This window comes from Anomalospiza imberbis, chromosome 7 (genome assembly GCF_031753505.1).
Source record: "Anomalospiza imberbis isolate Cuckoo-Finch-1a 21T00152 chromosome 7, ASM3175350v1, whole genome shotgun sequence".
In the NCBI taxonomy this organism is placed as follows: domain Eukaryota; kingdom Metazoa; phylum Chordata; class Aves; order Passeriformes; family Viduidae; genus Anomalospiza; species Anomalospiza imberbis.
In genome coordinates, this window is record NC_089687.1 from 33,603,212 (window position 1) to 33,618,575 (window position 15,364).

Genomic DNA, 15,364 nt, shown 5'->3' on the forward strand with positions numbered 1-15,364 from the left:
CTTTTATTGTGACCACATTATAGTAGGATGAGTCTGGAGTCTCTACGGAGTAAATAATTGTGAACCAAGCTGTAAAATACTGGACATTCTGCTTGCTGGAGGTGCCAGGGTTGTGTGCTTGTCCATCATTTGCTCATCAGAAGCTTGACCATTCCTCCTTGTTTCTTAGTTGGGATATGAACTGGGGAGCTCCTCAGAGATTGGAGGGTGCTGAATGGGGTTTTGCTCAAGAAGGGAATATTATGCATGAGTTGTTACATGGTTGTGTTTTGCTGACCATTGCTAACACTGGATGAGTAACATCTTCCTAAATAATGCTCAATCTTCGGTGCGTGGCTCTGCACCTGGGGGTGGTACCTTAGACAAATGTCATTTAGTGAGTCTAACCAGCTTACAGCTGATTTTCTTCTCAGGACATATGGAATTAACCAAAGATAATAAGATCCATGCCTGGCCAGTATATTGTAAGAACTGACTTGTCATTTGCTGTTGTTGAGAGGAAAGAAGAAATAGTTGAGCTTGACTTCCCTTCTTCTGTTCCCCTGGTTACACTTCCATCTTCATCCTCAGTTATGACAGCAGTGTGCTGTAGAGACTTAAGTCTTTTTCTGCTTTTGGGAAGTTGTCCCATGCTTAAAAGAAGGAGGGAGGGATGGGGTCCTTGCTTTCTGCTCACAATCTAGCTGCTGCTTCCTGCCAGCTTTGGCAAGACATTGAATCTGTCCTTCTCTACCTTTCTGTGAAAGTAAATCTTTTTCTTCTCTAGCTTTGGTAAAGTCAGAGATGAAACTCTCATTGCTTTCAGTGACAGCCCCTATGCTTATGGGTACAGGGGGGACATAGCAAAGTTCACTAAAAGTACAAGGTGCTTTTATTCCTGCTGACATTTATCTTCTCCCTATCCTTCCCTTGTGAAGCAATGAGTATCTTATATAGCTTTGTCCAGCTGTAAGTTTTGTTACGCACATTTTGGCAGAAGTTAGTTCTGCAGGTAGAGTTCATGCTGATTGAAGATGTTAGGCTGGAAAATTATCCATTTGTTGGTTGTTGACATGAAGCTGGGTAGGGAAGTCTGTACTTCTTCCTTCTTGGGCAATTCAATGCAATTTGTAAATGCCAACAATTTGTGGTTTATGGGTGCTTCTCCCTTGCCTAGCCATTCCCAGGATTTGCAAAGCAGCAATTAGTCCTTGTTTATGCCATTGTGATGATATTATACCCATTGTAAAATATGTTTAGTAACTCAAACACAAGGCAGTTAAGGAGGTGCCCAGGCTCCTGCAGTAAAACAGCTGTAGCACCAGAGAATTCTCTGTGACTGCTCAACAGCACTTCCCTGTTGCAGATCGTCTCTGGTACATGATACCACATTACCTGATACTGAATTAATGGGTCCCATCAGCCTGGTCTGCAGCTTGTGAGCACATCATGGGTTACTGTGCAGTGTAACTGTGGGATTCTTGTCGACAAGGAAGCTTTTGGGAAACTAGGTTGTGTTATCTGCATTGTTTGTTTGCTGACTCCTTGTACTTAGGGCTGTTGCTGTTAGAATCTTTTCTAATTTTTGGCAAATCATCCCCAGTGAATCTAGATACGTGAAAGGTCTTCTGCCTTCAGATCATCTTATTTCTTTAAAGAAGGAAGGGATTTAGTTGTTTCTATGAAACTGTGATCCTAACAGACACCATAGTGTAGCCTGTGCTTCAGAGGAATCAGCTTTTCCATGGACATTGACTTTATACAAAAACAGGCATTCTGTTTAGCCTGGGCTCTTCAGTAAGACGTGGCCTGATGCAAATCAGTGGATGGGATGTAAGCTATAATGGCAAGAGAGGTTCTCGTCACTGAAAAGGAGCATTTGGTGGAACTTTACATGTTAATAAAAGCAGAGAAGGAAGGCATTTTGTTATTAACATGTTGCAATTAATAAGTCTTTAATTCATATAACAAAAATAAAGCTTTTCCCTTTAACAGCTGCCACTAACTGAGAGCTTTTATTTTGTTTCAGATTGTGGAAACTTGAAATAAAATATCCTGTGACTGACAAGGTGACAACAACACTGCAAGGTGGGTCTTCTGTTTTTGTTGGTTTCCTATCAGTCATTCCAGGGCTCTGGAAACGCTGCATCTTGACTTTACTGGGATGGATTGCCTAATGAATCTCTGGGGCTTGTTCAAACAAACCTAAATAGTTTGACAGGACTCCTCCTATGCCTGCATGTACACGAATTATATATTGTAATGGTGTTTTAAACAAAGAAAATACACACATTTTCAGTGCTGCACGGTGAAGGTATTTATGGCACAGAGGTGGAAACAAGTGAAAATAAAAACATTGAGGTTTTTGCCAATTTTTTTATGTAGACATCTTTTCTGTAGGAAATGTCCTCTTGTCATTGTGAGTTGAGCTGCTGCTGCTGCTGAGCACAAGCACTGCAAGTTGAATCTGTGACTTGGCATTTTTTTCTTTTCACACTTCAAATTTAGAGTTCACAGTTAGCAAAAAAAGTTCCCTGCAACATGTGCTGATCACTTGTGTGTTAGTCACCACATGCTCACCTTGTCTGAGGATTTGTTGCTCTGTTTTGTTGAAATGTTTTATTTGAGGTTGTGTATAGCACATTTGCAACACAGCCCAGATACAAAGAGATGCTGATCCCAGGATTTCCTACTTGCCCCCTTGGTATTATCTGATCAGAGGGGAGTTTGTGTAATGGGTGTAGACAGCTTTTAGTTATTTGAACGACTCAAGTGAAAAGCAGCACAAAGAGAGCTGGTAAATACCATTTTCACTTATCCATTGGTTATTGGAAGAAGAATTGCTTGGTCATTCTTCTTCCAAGAAAAGTGAAGTTTTCAAGCACCAGGTTTATCTGGTGGTACTGCACAGTCATGATGAATTTGGATTTTGTTCTTGGGTTTGGTTTTTACCTTTTCTGTACTTGATTCTTGTCTGCTTTATAGGGTGGAGAATGGAGTAAAAACTGGGTCATGTGTTGCCTGTATCTGTGTGCTGGGGGTGGTTTCTGGTGACAACATTGCTGCTCTTCCTGCAGCCTCACATCTCTCTCTTGGAGGTCATAGTTTTTATCTTGGTGTGAAGGCGTGAGTCTTGCTGGAGGATGTGTCCACAGCCAGAGAGTGAGCAGCAGTATTTCAGTGCAGAGCAGCAATTTCTCTGCTGGGTATTTCAGAGTGTGTTTCTTGTCACCAGCTCTGAAATACTGCATCATAGCTGTGATGGGCTGCAGTGCAGATGTACCACTTGTATTTCTCAAGATGTTTTAAAAAATTGTCGCAGTCAAGTAAGCCTCCTCTTGCAGTGGAAGAATCAGGGAAGATACGGGAATTTATCAGCAAGGCTTCTGTTGTCATTGAGTGGAAACTGCCAGGGGCTGCTCATGGTATTAATCCTTATCCAGTGAGAAGAGGTCTTAGCTTTTGTTTCAGTGAGTACATGAGGTTTCTTTTATCTGCTCCTTGTCAGCCTCTGCATGTCATTGAACTTGAATCATTAGGCAAAAAGTTAAATGGTCAGGAAGAGATAGGTCTTTCAAAGCTGTAACAAGGCCAAATCCAAAAACTTAAATAGGAAGGAGCCATCAAGGATCTGAGCTAAAAGTGTAGACAAAGTTGTTTGGTGGGTGCTCTTTGCTAAGAGCAACAGGGAAGTTGAGGAGAATTCATTCTGCATTTCACTGTGCTGGTCTGTGCTTCAGTAGTCTTTGTGGCAGGGTTTGAATGTATTGTCTGTTCTTACCAAAGATTTATCACAGTTGATGTGTGTAACCAGGAAAGTCAGAGCAGGCTGGTGAACTTCAGCTGAAAGAAGTAGGTAAACTCCTGTCTGCTCATAGAACTGAGCAGTAACCCAATTCTTCCAATGCCTGGAATATTGGTACTTTCAGCTGCATTTGAGCTGCTCACAGTTTATCAATAGAAGCTGTGTTCTTGCATAAATGGAGAGCAAAAGACCTTCTTGTAATTAAATAATCAGTTGTCTAAATCTCATTTTATTGAGCTGAACACACAGTACAGACTAGAGGAGCAGTCCTGCACCAAGGCTGTTTAAACACATCAAACTTTTTCAATTTTATTAGGTTTTGTTCTTCTCTTTCTGTCTTTTCCATGTGAATCTAGGGCACATGCAGATCATGCTCAGTTCTCTTTTTTTTTTTTTTGTCTTGCTAGTGCTCCTTACAGCCCTCTCTTAGGCATGTACACAACCCATATAATGGCACAGAGAAGCTCTTTACCTGTTTATTGGTCTCAGTCTGTTGCATCACTTTCTGAACTGCCCCAAAGCACCTTCTTTGCTCATCAGACAGCGGTGTATCCTGCACAAAGGAATGAAAGCAAGACTGTTTGTCTCAAGCTTGTCTCTGCAAGCTGGGGCACGTGTTGAACATAAATACTACCTAGTTTTTCATGCTTGAAGGGCAGTAAAACCCCCAATCCTCAAAAGAAAATAATAAATGTAAGCAGAACTGTTGCATTTTACTGATAACCTGTGAAAAAAAAAGGCAACAAAAAGATGGTTTAATTTTTTTTATCAGAATGTTTCACCGGAACAACCTAACTGTATGTAATGGTACTAATGCCTGTACTTATTCATGGGGAATTTCTCTGTGGCATGAACAAAAAACAGAAGAGAATTGTATTGGAAGTCTGAAGACCTGCATTGCCTATCCTAACATTAGGGCCTTGTATGTCATTACTGCTTGCAAGCAGTGTGCTTACCCTGCTCACCTTCCAGGAAGCTGGGAAGGTTGTGTGGGATTGAGCCATTTTCTGAAGAACCTCTCTCTTTCCATTGACTCTAGAAGAAACATAGAGACTATGTAGAATGAAAGAAAAGAGTGAGTTGGTGTTCTTAGAAGCCCTATAAACAGACAGAGCTAGCTGAACATTTGCCGTTGTTTTTAAAATATGCAAGAACTGGCGTCACCACTTATGCTGTGGAGTCTTTAATACTTCTGTCTTTAAATTGCTGCTGTTCTGGGCTGTTTCTCTTGTACAAGTGATCTGCTGTAGCCCAGCAAATAAAAAATTGTAGTAAGGCACCTGATCTCTTGGAGAAATCTAAGTTTCCTCCTACCAGGGTATACTGGTTCTCTAGTTCCCAGTGTAAGATTATTCACCTCAAGTAGTTTTGCAGAGCTGCTCATCTGTACACACCATTAACATTCTCTTCTGCTAGGAACAGAAAGTGTAAAGGGATTCAACAGTTCAAACTGCTCCCATAGAAGAGGTTGCTGAGGAAAGCAATGTCACGTGTGGCCCAGAGGAGTGAGAGCAGTCCACGTGGTCAAACACCAGGATGTTATCCTTGGGCCCCTACTTCTTTCTCTGTGATAGGTTTTCTGTATGATATTCTCCTTGTGCTAAAATTAAAAAAAAAAAGGAAAGAGAAAGCCAGATCTTCCTGTTGAAGGCATTGACATTACATCCAACATCCTCTGGAGAGAATCTCTTTGAGAGAGACTCATGTGAGGCAGCAGCTATTTAGACCAGGAGAGGGGAAAAAACATGGGAAGTGCTGAAGGAAGGTAGTGGCTGTAGAATTTTTGTAGACAAACCAGTTGGCACCCATATGACTCTGAACCAGGTGTGCTTGTGGTATGAAGTCTAACAGACCAGATTTCTCATTGGCATGGCTCTACTGAAGTCATCACAAGTCTGTTGTTATTGCACAGCAGCAGAACTGCGGTGTTGGTTTAGTTCTTTCAGGTGCATTTGGGTTACGTGTTCAAAGTCCACTTGCTGAAATAATCCAAAGCCTGAGATTACAAATGTACAGAAGTAGGTGTTCTTTTAAGGACCACTTTGCTTTTCATTCTCTGCAATTACGTATGACACATAAAGATGCAGTTTTCTGAGTACTACCAAATGCTTGGGTTACCATTCTACCAAACACCAGATGTGAAACCAGAAGCTATCAAACTGTTTATTGAGAGAGTATCTGAGGAAACTGTTCTTATTGATGCCAGCAGCTCCTGAGTGCTAGTTTAGTTAACCAAGTAAATGTTTGTGGGTTATTTTTAAGGCTAATTCCATTGCCAGCAATGTCTTCAGGAAAAAAAAAAAAGAAAAATGGAAGGAGCAGGTAGTGCACAACTTCTCTTTCAAAAGGAAACAACATATTGTAGAACTGCAAGCATCTGCTTCTACTTAATGCTTAGTCTTCTGTCACTCTGAGATGCCATTCTTTTATGTGGAATAAATTGCTGTACCAGCTAATAGGCCCTTACAATACTTTTTAACCTTATTTTATTCAGTGGGGTAAAACCACATTCCTTACTACCTCCTCTATATCATACCAGAAGGCTGGAAGGCAATAGGATAAACAATTTTGATTAGCTCCTTCTACAGAGCAGAAAGTAGGAGTTGTACTTTTCACTTCAATGGGAGTAGGAGCCAGACTTTTTTATGATGTGCAGCAATGACATCTTCTGAGACAGTCTTGAAGAAATGTTATGCCCTTTAATTCAAATCTGAAAGGTTTAAATTAAGCAAGAGACAAGTATCTTTGGAGATAGAAAACATCTTCTGTGAAATTATTTTACACAGCAGGAAAAATACATAGATTTGCAGGTGAATGGTGAAGATCTGGATAAAAGTTTCTATTCCTGAAAGGTTTTTTGATGTGTGCTTTTTCTCCCTGCCCCCCGGTATGGGAGAAACTGTCCTTATCTACAAGATTTGCTTCACTTACAACCTTGAAAATAGTGGCTATAATGCCTTTACATTTTCAGTGTCTTTCATTATTGGTGGGGAGAGTCCATTTCAGTGTGTGTAGCACTCAGAAGTAGAAGCTGTTTTGTTGCTTAGAGCCCAAACTCATATCCTGTTTGTAGATTTTTATCTCCATTTCTTATGTCTTCACAGGTTTCTGGACACATTACCACTTAACAATTGATATGTCAAAAGTCTTTCTTCCAAAAAAGTCACTCATAGTTTTCTTTTTTCCTACTGGTACCAGTAATAATAGAACCAGGGTTAAAGCTATTCAATCTTAATAGGGCTGTCTGAAGTGTCTCAAGGGAGCTCTGCCTAAAGGCAATGTCAGATTTCCTGGTGTGGCCAGGTCTGTAAGATAAAAGGGTTGACATCCTGAGGAAAAAGCGATTACAGTCAGTGGAAGAATCAGTTATTTTTCTTCCATTTCTTAAATGCTGCAGGCATAAACATGCCTCATCATCTAAAGGTAATACAGTTTTTGCTTTTGTGTTGCTTCTCACCTTGGAAGCCTATGGTATTAATGGGAAGCCATTCACCAAATTCTTGATTTTCAATTCAATGATTTTTTGAAAGGTGGACTATAGAATTCACTTCATTTGTTTGAGCAATGTATCAGTGCAGGAGTTATTGACTTTAAAACTTTTTTGCTTGGTTTTGCTTGGAACTGGTTTTCCTTTTTGCTATTATAAGTGTGTATATATATATATGTAAAAAATATATATAAATAATATATAATATCCAGTTGTTTTGTTCTATGAATGAAACATATAACACTTTTAAGAATGTACAAATCGTACATCCTGTATTACATCTCTGGATATTTTTGTGTAGGTGAAATAACTTTGTCAAGTTTATAATTCCTAGACTGTTAAGACTAGTGTCTCAAATCCTGACAAAATCAAGTCAACTCTACAATTCTAGGGGATGGGATAATGCTTTGATTCTCATTAAAAAAGAGAAAAATACTTCTAAAGAAGTCCATGTCTCTGTTGTCCATATTTACCCATTGCTGGCACATGGGGCTGCTTGTGCTTTGCTGTGTTTCTCCATCACCTAGGTTTGTTATCCAAATGCTGTAAACGTGGTGCTTTACATTGCCAGACATTGATATAAATAAATAAATGATATAAATGATACAAACTTTTCTCAGGCTTTATTGTTGTGGTTGCTTTGAGCTGAGCTTCCTAAGACCCGTCATCTGGATATGAGTCAGTGGGAATGGTGTGGCTAAACACATGAAAACCTCAATCCTTAGTTTTTAAGTGCATTCCTAGGAGAGATTTAGTTGTGCTATGGAACTGTAGGAAAGAGTTCAAATGATTCATATGCTTTTGGAAGAGCTGTCTCGCTCAGATGGTCTTTCTAAATATTTCAATGAGAATCTCAGAGATAGGGGAAATTCAGTGCTTCACAATGGTGCTGCATTTGAAATCCAGAGCTTTTTAAGCTTCTGGTATTTGTTTTTTTCCTTGAGGGACCTGCTGAACTAAATAATAATCCTTCTATAGAAAAGTTTATGAAAATATGTTTGATGGGGTTAGGAGCCAGGTGGGTGGCAAGGCTCTGTGTGGTTGAATGTTTACATCTGAGAAAGGCTTTTGGACCTGGTTTGGAAAAACACCGCTCAGGGAATAGTGCCTGCACAAAAATTGTTGCTGTGGAGATGGGGTTGAAGGTAAAGGTGCAGGAGTCACAAATGAGTTTGACAGTCCAAGACTGTGGGTAGAGGGAAGCCCCTGTTCTCCAGCAGTGTACAGTTCTGTGTCTTTGCTCACCTTGTGATGAGGAGGCCAAGTTTAGAAGCCGGAAAAATGCCATGTTACTCTTTTGTGCAGGTATTTTGTTCTGTAGCTGGGACGGTGAGGAAGGAGCATTCTTAGAGATCCAGTCCTGAAGTACAAAGTGTCTCCATTAGGAGACTTGGTTAGTGTTTCCAGATTGCATCTGAGGAAATGAGGAACATTAAGATATTTATGTTATTAATTAATGCTGGCAATAAGTAGGCAAGTCTGTGACCCAGCTGGGATCAGATTCCAAGCTCCTGAGCCTCATGCAGTGCTTTTTTGTTTCTTCCACCAAAGTGGCTCTTTCTGTTGTACATCTTGATTAGCAGCTTACCCTGGTCTAACTGAGAAATAGCTTCACAGTGCAAACAATAACAGTATGGGCAGATATGTGTATGAAATTGTATTTTGTTTCTAATTAGAGCAGGGGTGCATGCCTCTGAGACACTTTACAATGTGCTCAGAAGGAGAACATGTGGACTCCAACCCATCAAGTAGGGAACTACTGCTTTGGATGAAAAGCTGGTGCTTTTTTCAGGCAAATTTGAAGGCAAGTTTCATATGTGGGCCATGGGGGCTGGGATAGAAAGCTTGGACTTTTAAATACAATTCAGACTGATTCTGACAGTGTTTTGTATTGACAATTATGCATTTTCATAAGCAAGAATTGAAGCTCGGGATTGCTGTACTCAAGCTCTTCATGTCAAATTGCAATTGTGCATGTTGTATTTTTGCTAGAAGCCTTGAAGCAACAGGGCCAGATGCTTTTTTTACCTCTGAAATTGCTTATGTCCATTGATTTCAATAGACTTGCACCCACATGCAGTAACAGCCAGCAAAACCAGGCTCCTGAGTCTCAGAAATGCACTGTGAAGATAATGAACAACATCTGTAGCATAGCAACAGGAAAGCCTTTATGCCTTTCTCATTTATGACTGGTCTTGGACCCTGACAGTAAGAGGGAGCATATGGTGGAGGGTTTGCTTTCTTTTTGGTCAGGCTGGTCAAATTGTTTGGGAGCGTAATGCTGACTAAGTTTTAAGCAGCCAAATATGGTGCAAGGACTCAGCTTTGAGGAACCTCATCTTTGGTTCAGTGCTAAGGTTTGGGAAGTCATGACCAGCATGACTCCATGACTTCTGCTTGCTTTCCATGGCATTAATCTATCCCCTGTGTCAAGTTTGGCCTTCTTGATTCCATTGGAAACAATGCCAACAGGGTTGGGCATGTTTCCTCCTGCGCAGCGCTGTTGCATGCTGTGTGCGCAGCAGAAGGCCCAGGCTGCCATCCCATGGCAGGCCCTTTCTGGGAATGAAAAAAAAGTGCCTTTTGTGCACTGCAGAGAAGGAGGTGCTGGAACTGGGAGAATAGCGGGGGGCTGTGAGCAGGCAATTAAGTGTTCCTTGGGACCAGCATCTCTGCTTCTGATAATCAGCATTGAGACCTGAGATCCATGTGGCACCTGCTGATGCAGCTGCTTTTTGCCTGCTGTCAGGTATCTCAGAGTCTTATGCAAATAAACCATTTAAGAAAATGAATTGCTTAAGTCAAGCCATTCTGGAAAGAATATCACCAGATTCTGTATCAGCCAACCAGACACCTGAAAGAAGTCCTGTATTTACACAAATGTAGCAAGTGTGTTTTCCCCAGTATCTTTTGTGATTTTTATGTTATTTGCCTTTAATTTCTTCAAGGGCAGAGTGGAAAGTAGCATGAGTGTCATAACTATGTCCTGTAGTTATATAACCAGAAGAAACAGAAAAAAGCCTCTCTATGTCTTCTGCATCTTGGGATTTATTAGGTGTCCATGTGCTGACAGAAGAAGATGGGAAATTGTTTTCAGTTTTAATCTGTTACCATGAAAGATGGAATAAACAAGTCTCACAAAAGTACTGTAGCGCAAAAACTTGGCTTTTTTGTTTTTGCTCATCATGGGCAATTCCCTCTCTTTGTTTAAAATGGTTTTCTGGTATCTCAGTGAATAGACAGAAGTGATTCTGTTTTCCTAAGTGCAGTACCAGGGAGAGCACCTTGCATGTAGAGGGTTTTTCAGAACAAAATCTAGAGCTGAGTTTGAAGTGTTTGGTCTGTTTCTACAGCAGTGCTAATCATTAACTAAGAATAGAATAATTTGCAGTTCAGAGAAATGCTGTAATCTATTCATGCCGGTGGGAAAATACTGCCTTCACTGTGTTCTTTGGGGCAACTGCAATCCTTTGAAGGAAGAGAGGTTAGGAAAGTGTGTTCTGCTGCATGTCAGCTGAAGCAGCTCTTTGTTTTCTTGGCTGCTCCACTGATGTACATTACGAAACCCTCCATTCAGGAAGATGATAAAACCAAATATGCAAACAGAAGTGGCTTGCCAGTCATCCTTCCCAGTTCTGTGCTAGGACCTGATGGATGAACTCAAACTGCCCGAGTGCTTGGGTTACTCCTGACTGGAAAAGCCAGAGAGCAGTCAAAAGAGAAATAGGAGATGCCCAGACACCGCTCCAGGACCCACAGAGTCAAACTGTTCTGTGTCATGTGGTTGCAATGAAGCCAGCAGGTGTAAAGATGGATGGGCCTTGAAGCCTGTTTGCTGCGGCAGGAAGGTTCATATTCTGCTGAGCCATGCCTGGAGAGGGTTCTGAATTGGAGGAGACCTGTGGGTTTCATGGAGAATGTGCCATTTAGACCCTGCAGGCTATCTGGACAAGCAGTGTGGTCTGTAATTTCTTTTGAAGTAGGGTCAAAGTCTGATATTTTTCAGCTGTAAGTCAGGAGCAGGATGTCCGTTTTCCTTTATTGCTGACTTTACCCACCCTTCCTCTGTGAGTTCTCATGGCTGTGGAAAGACCTGACTGGCCCAAGGGGGCTGCTCTTGTGTACGGAACCATTTCCTGCATTTCTCGTTGAAAAGATGAGTTTTGAAGATGCAAGCACTCCTCTTTGGGACCAGTATTCTTAGGATGAATCATGGATGCTGGCCACTGATGTAGTTGATGCAGTCTTTCTGAAACTGTAATCTCTTTAGGCAGCTAAGGGATGAAGCTGAAGATGAAGGTTACCCAGGTCTCCTCAAGGTTACAGAGTATATTTGCAGGAGGAGCAATCTGCACCTTGTCTTTAGAATTAGTGTCAATGCAGAAGAGAGTAGGCAAGCCTCAAACAAGTTTATTGTGGTTGTGAATAATGTGTCTGGGCACAGCAGCTCTGATTTGTGGTTTCAGGGCATTTTTAAAGTGGATGACTCTTGCTCTTGCAAGGGGGAAAAAAAAGAGAAGGACATTTAGATTAAGTGGAATGACTGAGACTTGGACCAGTAGTTTTAGAAAAAGCAGTGGGGTATTTTTCTGTATTAAACATCAGTTTAGAGTCTTTGAGCAGGAAAGCCTAAGATAACTTGACAGGTGTGGAAATACTGCTGGCCTGTCCCCAAATCCTGTGGTTTCCCTCTTGCACAGAGCCCTTTGTAGCCATGGCAGGGGGTGGCATTTTGCAGAACCTTCTATCAGGGGGCAGCATGACCCAGCCCTGCAGCCAGGTCAGTGCAGGCTGAGCCCTTGCTGTGAAGTTGTAGGGGTGGTCAGTGCATTCTTCTCGCTCAGTGCAGAGTAGACACTGCCCTGCCTGTATTAGGCTGTGTCTGCCTTCATCAGGAAGCAGTAATTGCTCCCTAATTAGCTATATGCAGCAGTTGGAAGTTGGAATTTAGGTATAAGTTCAGTCATTACATGTGTGGAATCAGAAAGACACAGAGAAATGGGGTGAAAGTCTTGAGTTTTGTGTTTGCAGGTGCAGACATAATGGAGGGGGATGTGAGCCCACAGAGTGTTTTTCATACCAGCTTTCACAAGGGCAGCACATCTCAGAAGGCTGTTATCTACTCTATGAGTCTGAAATTAGACCCTTTGGAGCAGGGGATGAAGCAAAAATCATGCTGTGTTAATGAAAGAGTTTGGGACCTGGTCTGGTCGCATTGCTCTGGGTCTGTTTTCCAGGCAGATTGAACAAAATATTTTAGCTGTGAAGTCCTAAGAAACAGCCTCTAAGATGTCAGTGCTTGCATTTCTAGAAAGGCTATTTTCTTCAGCTCTGGTTGATTTCTTCTGCAAGTATGCTAAGTTCTGAGGGTTTATGTGAGTTCGGTGTGTCTCAATACATATGCCAGTAAGACTCTTTCCATGGGAGCTGTCACATTCATCACTTTGACTTAAAGCTGTCTTTAATTCTCCTGTTTAAATCTTGCCCTCCTCTGGAGATGTTTTCTGATTTCCCCTTGATTAACAAGTATTGCTGCAGACCCTCTTCTCCACCAGTGAGCAGTGGACCAGGGTGTATTGGTGAGTTGTTGGGAAATGGGCACTGCTCTTTCCCGCATACACATCTTGTGTTTCAGAGACACACAGCCTGTGCATTTTATGGGGCGTTGTGTCTCTCCACAGAGTCCCTGTGATTGTGTGTCTCCTCTTGGTCTTATGCAATGTGGTTGTGCTAGGTCTTGCTTTTAAACCATGGAATTTCTGAGTGCTGATTGCAAATTGGAAAGGAAAGGCTGCTTGGATTATCAGCAGGAGAACAGTAGAAGACATGACCTTTCTTCTGCTCCTCAGAGATCCTGAGGGCAAAGCAGAGATCCTTGTAGTGTTCTGCTTTGAAACAAATTGGTAAATAGCAGGGATGTTTTGATCTATAACAGGTTGGCTGCTGAGGTCTTTGTATGCTTCCTAGGTGCTGAAGGAGATGGAGTGGAAAAGATATTTCATAGGTATTAGAAGTCGGAAAGAAAAGTCATGTAGAGATGTAGAAATGGCTTATTCAGGCAGGAATAACAAAATCTAGGAAAGTTAGGCCAAATGAAGCGGTGCAGATGAAAATGTTGCCTGAACTCAGAGAACAGGCTGTGACTATTTACCATGATGAGGTTAGATGGGGATGGCGTGAGCTGCAGGGAGTGCAGCAGCTAGGAAATAAAACCTGCCAAAAGGTCAGTGCTCAGAGCCAGGTAAATGAGCCATGCCACAGGGCAGGGGCAGTGCCAGTGCCAGAGCTGCCTGGAGATGTGATTCCAGAGGTGACTTTTCTGGTGGTGTCCTTGCCAAGGAGAGCAGGGCTGACAGTGACTGGCTGTGCCTTATGTGCTAGTTTGAATTCACAGGAATTGGGTGTGATGAACTTAGCACACTATGGTCTGCACATAAATGATGCCTTGAGAGGCTGCCTGGAACAGAGGCTGGACAGAGTTAAAGTAGGTTTTTATTAAAAAGGCCTTCAAAGGATACACCTTGGGCAGTAAAAGAGCCTGGCTGAGGCTCCACCCAAGATGCATGACAGGTTACACATTCTCACACTTTTATAAGTTTTGGTCCATTTAAATGTTGGGGTTAATTGTCCAATTACTGCTTCAGGTTATGAAGTCCCATCCTCCCAGATTGCTCTCCTCAGTTTGCTGTTATTTATACTTTTTGGGCCTGAAGCTGCAACTGTGTCCTTGGTTCTTGGGCTGCAAAAGGATTGTTTTGTCTAACTAAACCATGAGGAGAACTTGCTAACAACACTTTATATAAAAACTCATAGTTATATACTAATGTAGTATGGAATCTGGAAAAAATGAGAGCTAAAACTTAAGGCATCATAAAGAGTTGGTGAAAAACTTCAGGGTTCTGCCATGATCATCTTTTTTTAAAGTTTTCATACTTTGCAGTACTCTGTAGCTGTGTGTGATACAGGAGACTGACTACTTGTCTCCCCAGGTGAGGGGGAGTCTAGCAGAAATGAGCCTTGTGGGGGTCTGGAGGAGCCCCTGACCTGCCTCTTGATGAGCAGAGTGTAAAATTGTTTTAAAGACTCTTCACTGGAGAGAGACACTATGTTCAGCCCCACATTGTCTAAGAATGTGTCTTCATGTAGTGTGAACAGCGTTGGTTTCAGGTAATAAATGCTACAGGTGAATAAAGGGAGAGACAGCGTCTTAAACATCTTGAACTTCAATTTGTCTTCTGGTAAACATAACTTCCAGATCCTTTTTTCTGTTTGCTGGCTCTTGGAAGATGGATATCTGTTATCAAACATGAGTATGAGCTGAGTATTTTTCCTGAGCTTTCAGTATCGATTTCATGACAAATACTTGGGAAATACACAGTTCTACATGTTATGGGATACTTCTTTGAGATGTTTTTCTTTTAAAATAACAAATGGAACAAGATACTTGTTAGTGTGCTATAGGAGCAATTGTTGCATGATTGTATTATGAAGGGTCTAAACTAGGCATAAAAATTATTTTAAAGCCTAACTTCTGAATTAGTGTAATTTTTGACTATTAGATAATTCTGAGAGTGAGCACCAGGAGGTGACAACACCTCCACATACTTCTACATTCAGGCAGGGAGTCCGACCAACTCACCTACGCTTCCTGCACCGGGTGTTTTATGTGTTACATGTTTAAATTTGCAGTTTCATACAATTTCTTCCCCATACCAGTCCTTGCTTATGGTCTAGATTTTGGCCTTCACACCCATGTCTGCAGCCCAGCAAACTTCTGTAATTCAGCACTGCTGCAGGTGCCTCACTGTTGTGCTGGCTGCATGAGAGCCAAACTCTGCTGCAGCATGGGATTTGCAGGACAGCAGTGGGAGTGTAGGGGAGAAGGTGCTAGTTTGTGGGGGGGAGAGGGGGAAGCAGAATATGGTCCTTAACAAGTACAGAAAAAAGGTGCTGGGGATGGGGGAGTTACTGAGTTCCTAGGAAAGCTGGTGAATGGCCTTTCTAGGAATGATGGTTTAGAGCCACATAATGGAAACAGTAGAACCAGCCTGAAAAATCAGCTCAGTGAGGTTAGGGAAGCTCAGCAAGTAAAA

General features: G+C 41.7%; 1 protein-coding gene across 38 annotated transcripts in view; it reads left to right on the forward strand.

Moving 5' to 3' along the window:
* MAP2 (microtubule associated protein 2) overlaps window positions 1-15,364 on the forward strand; it is a 234,233-nt gene that overhangs the window by 48,012 nt on the left and 170,857 nt on the right. For 27 of the 38 annotated variants that reach the window (XM_068196488.1, XM_068196519.1, XM_068196521.1 and 24 more), the window contains exon 1: window positions 2,003-2,067. Coding sequence is in view for 7 of the 38 variants with exons in the window: in XM_068196476.1 (XP_068052577.1) it covers window positions 2,009-2,067 (59 nt within the window). In the remaining 31 variants the exon portion in view is untranslated. Of the gene's footprint in view, window positions 1-2,002; window positions 2,068-15,364 lie in introns of those variants that run through there. The other 11 variants (XM_068196476.1, XM_068196477.1, XM_068196478.1 and 8 more) reach the window with 1 other exon arrangement.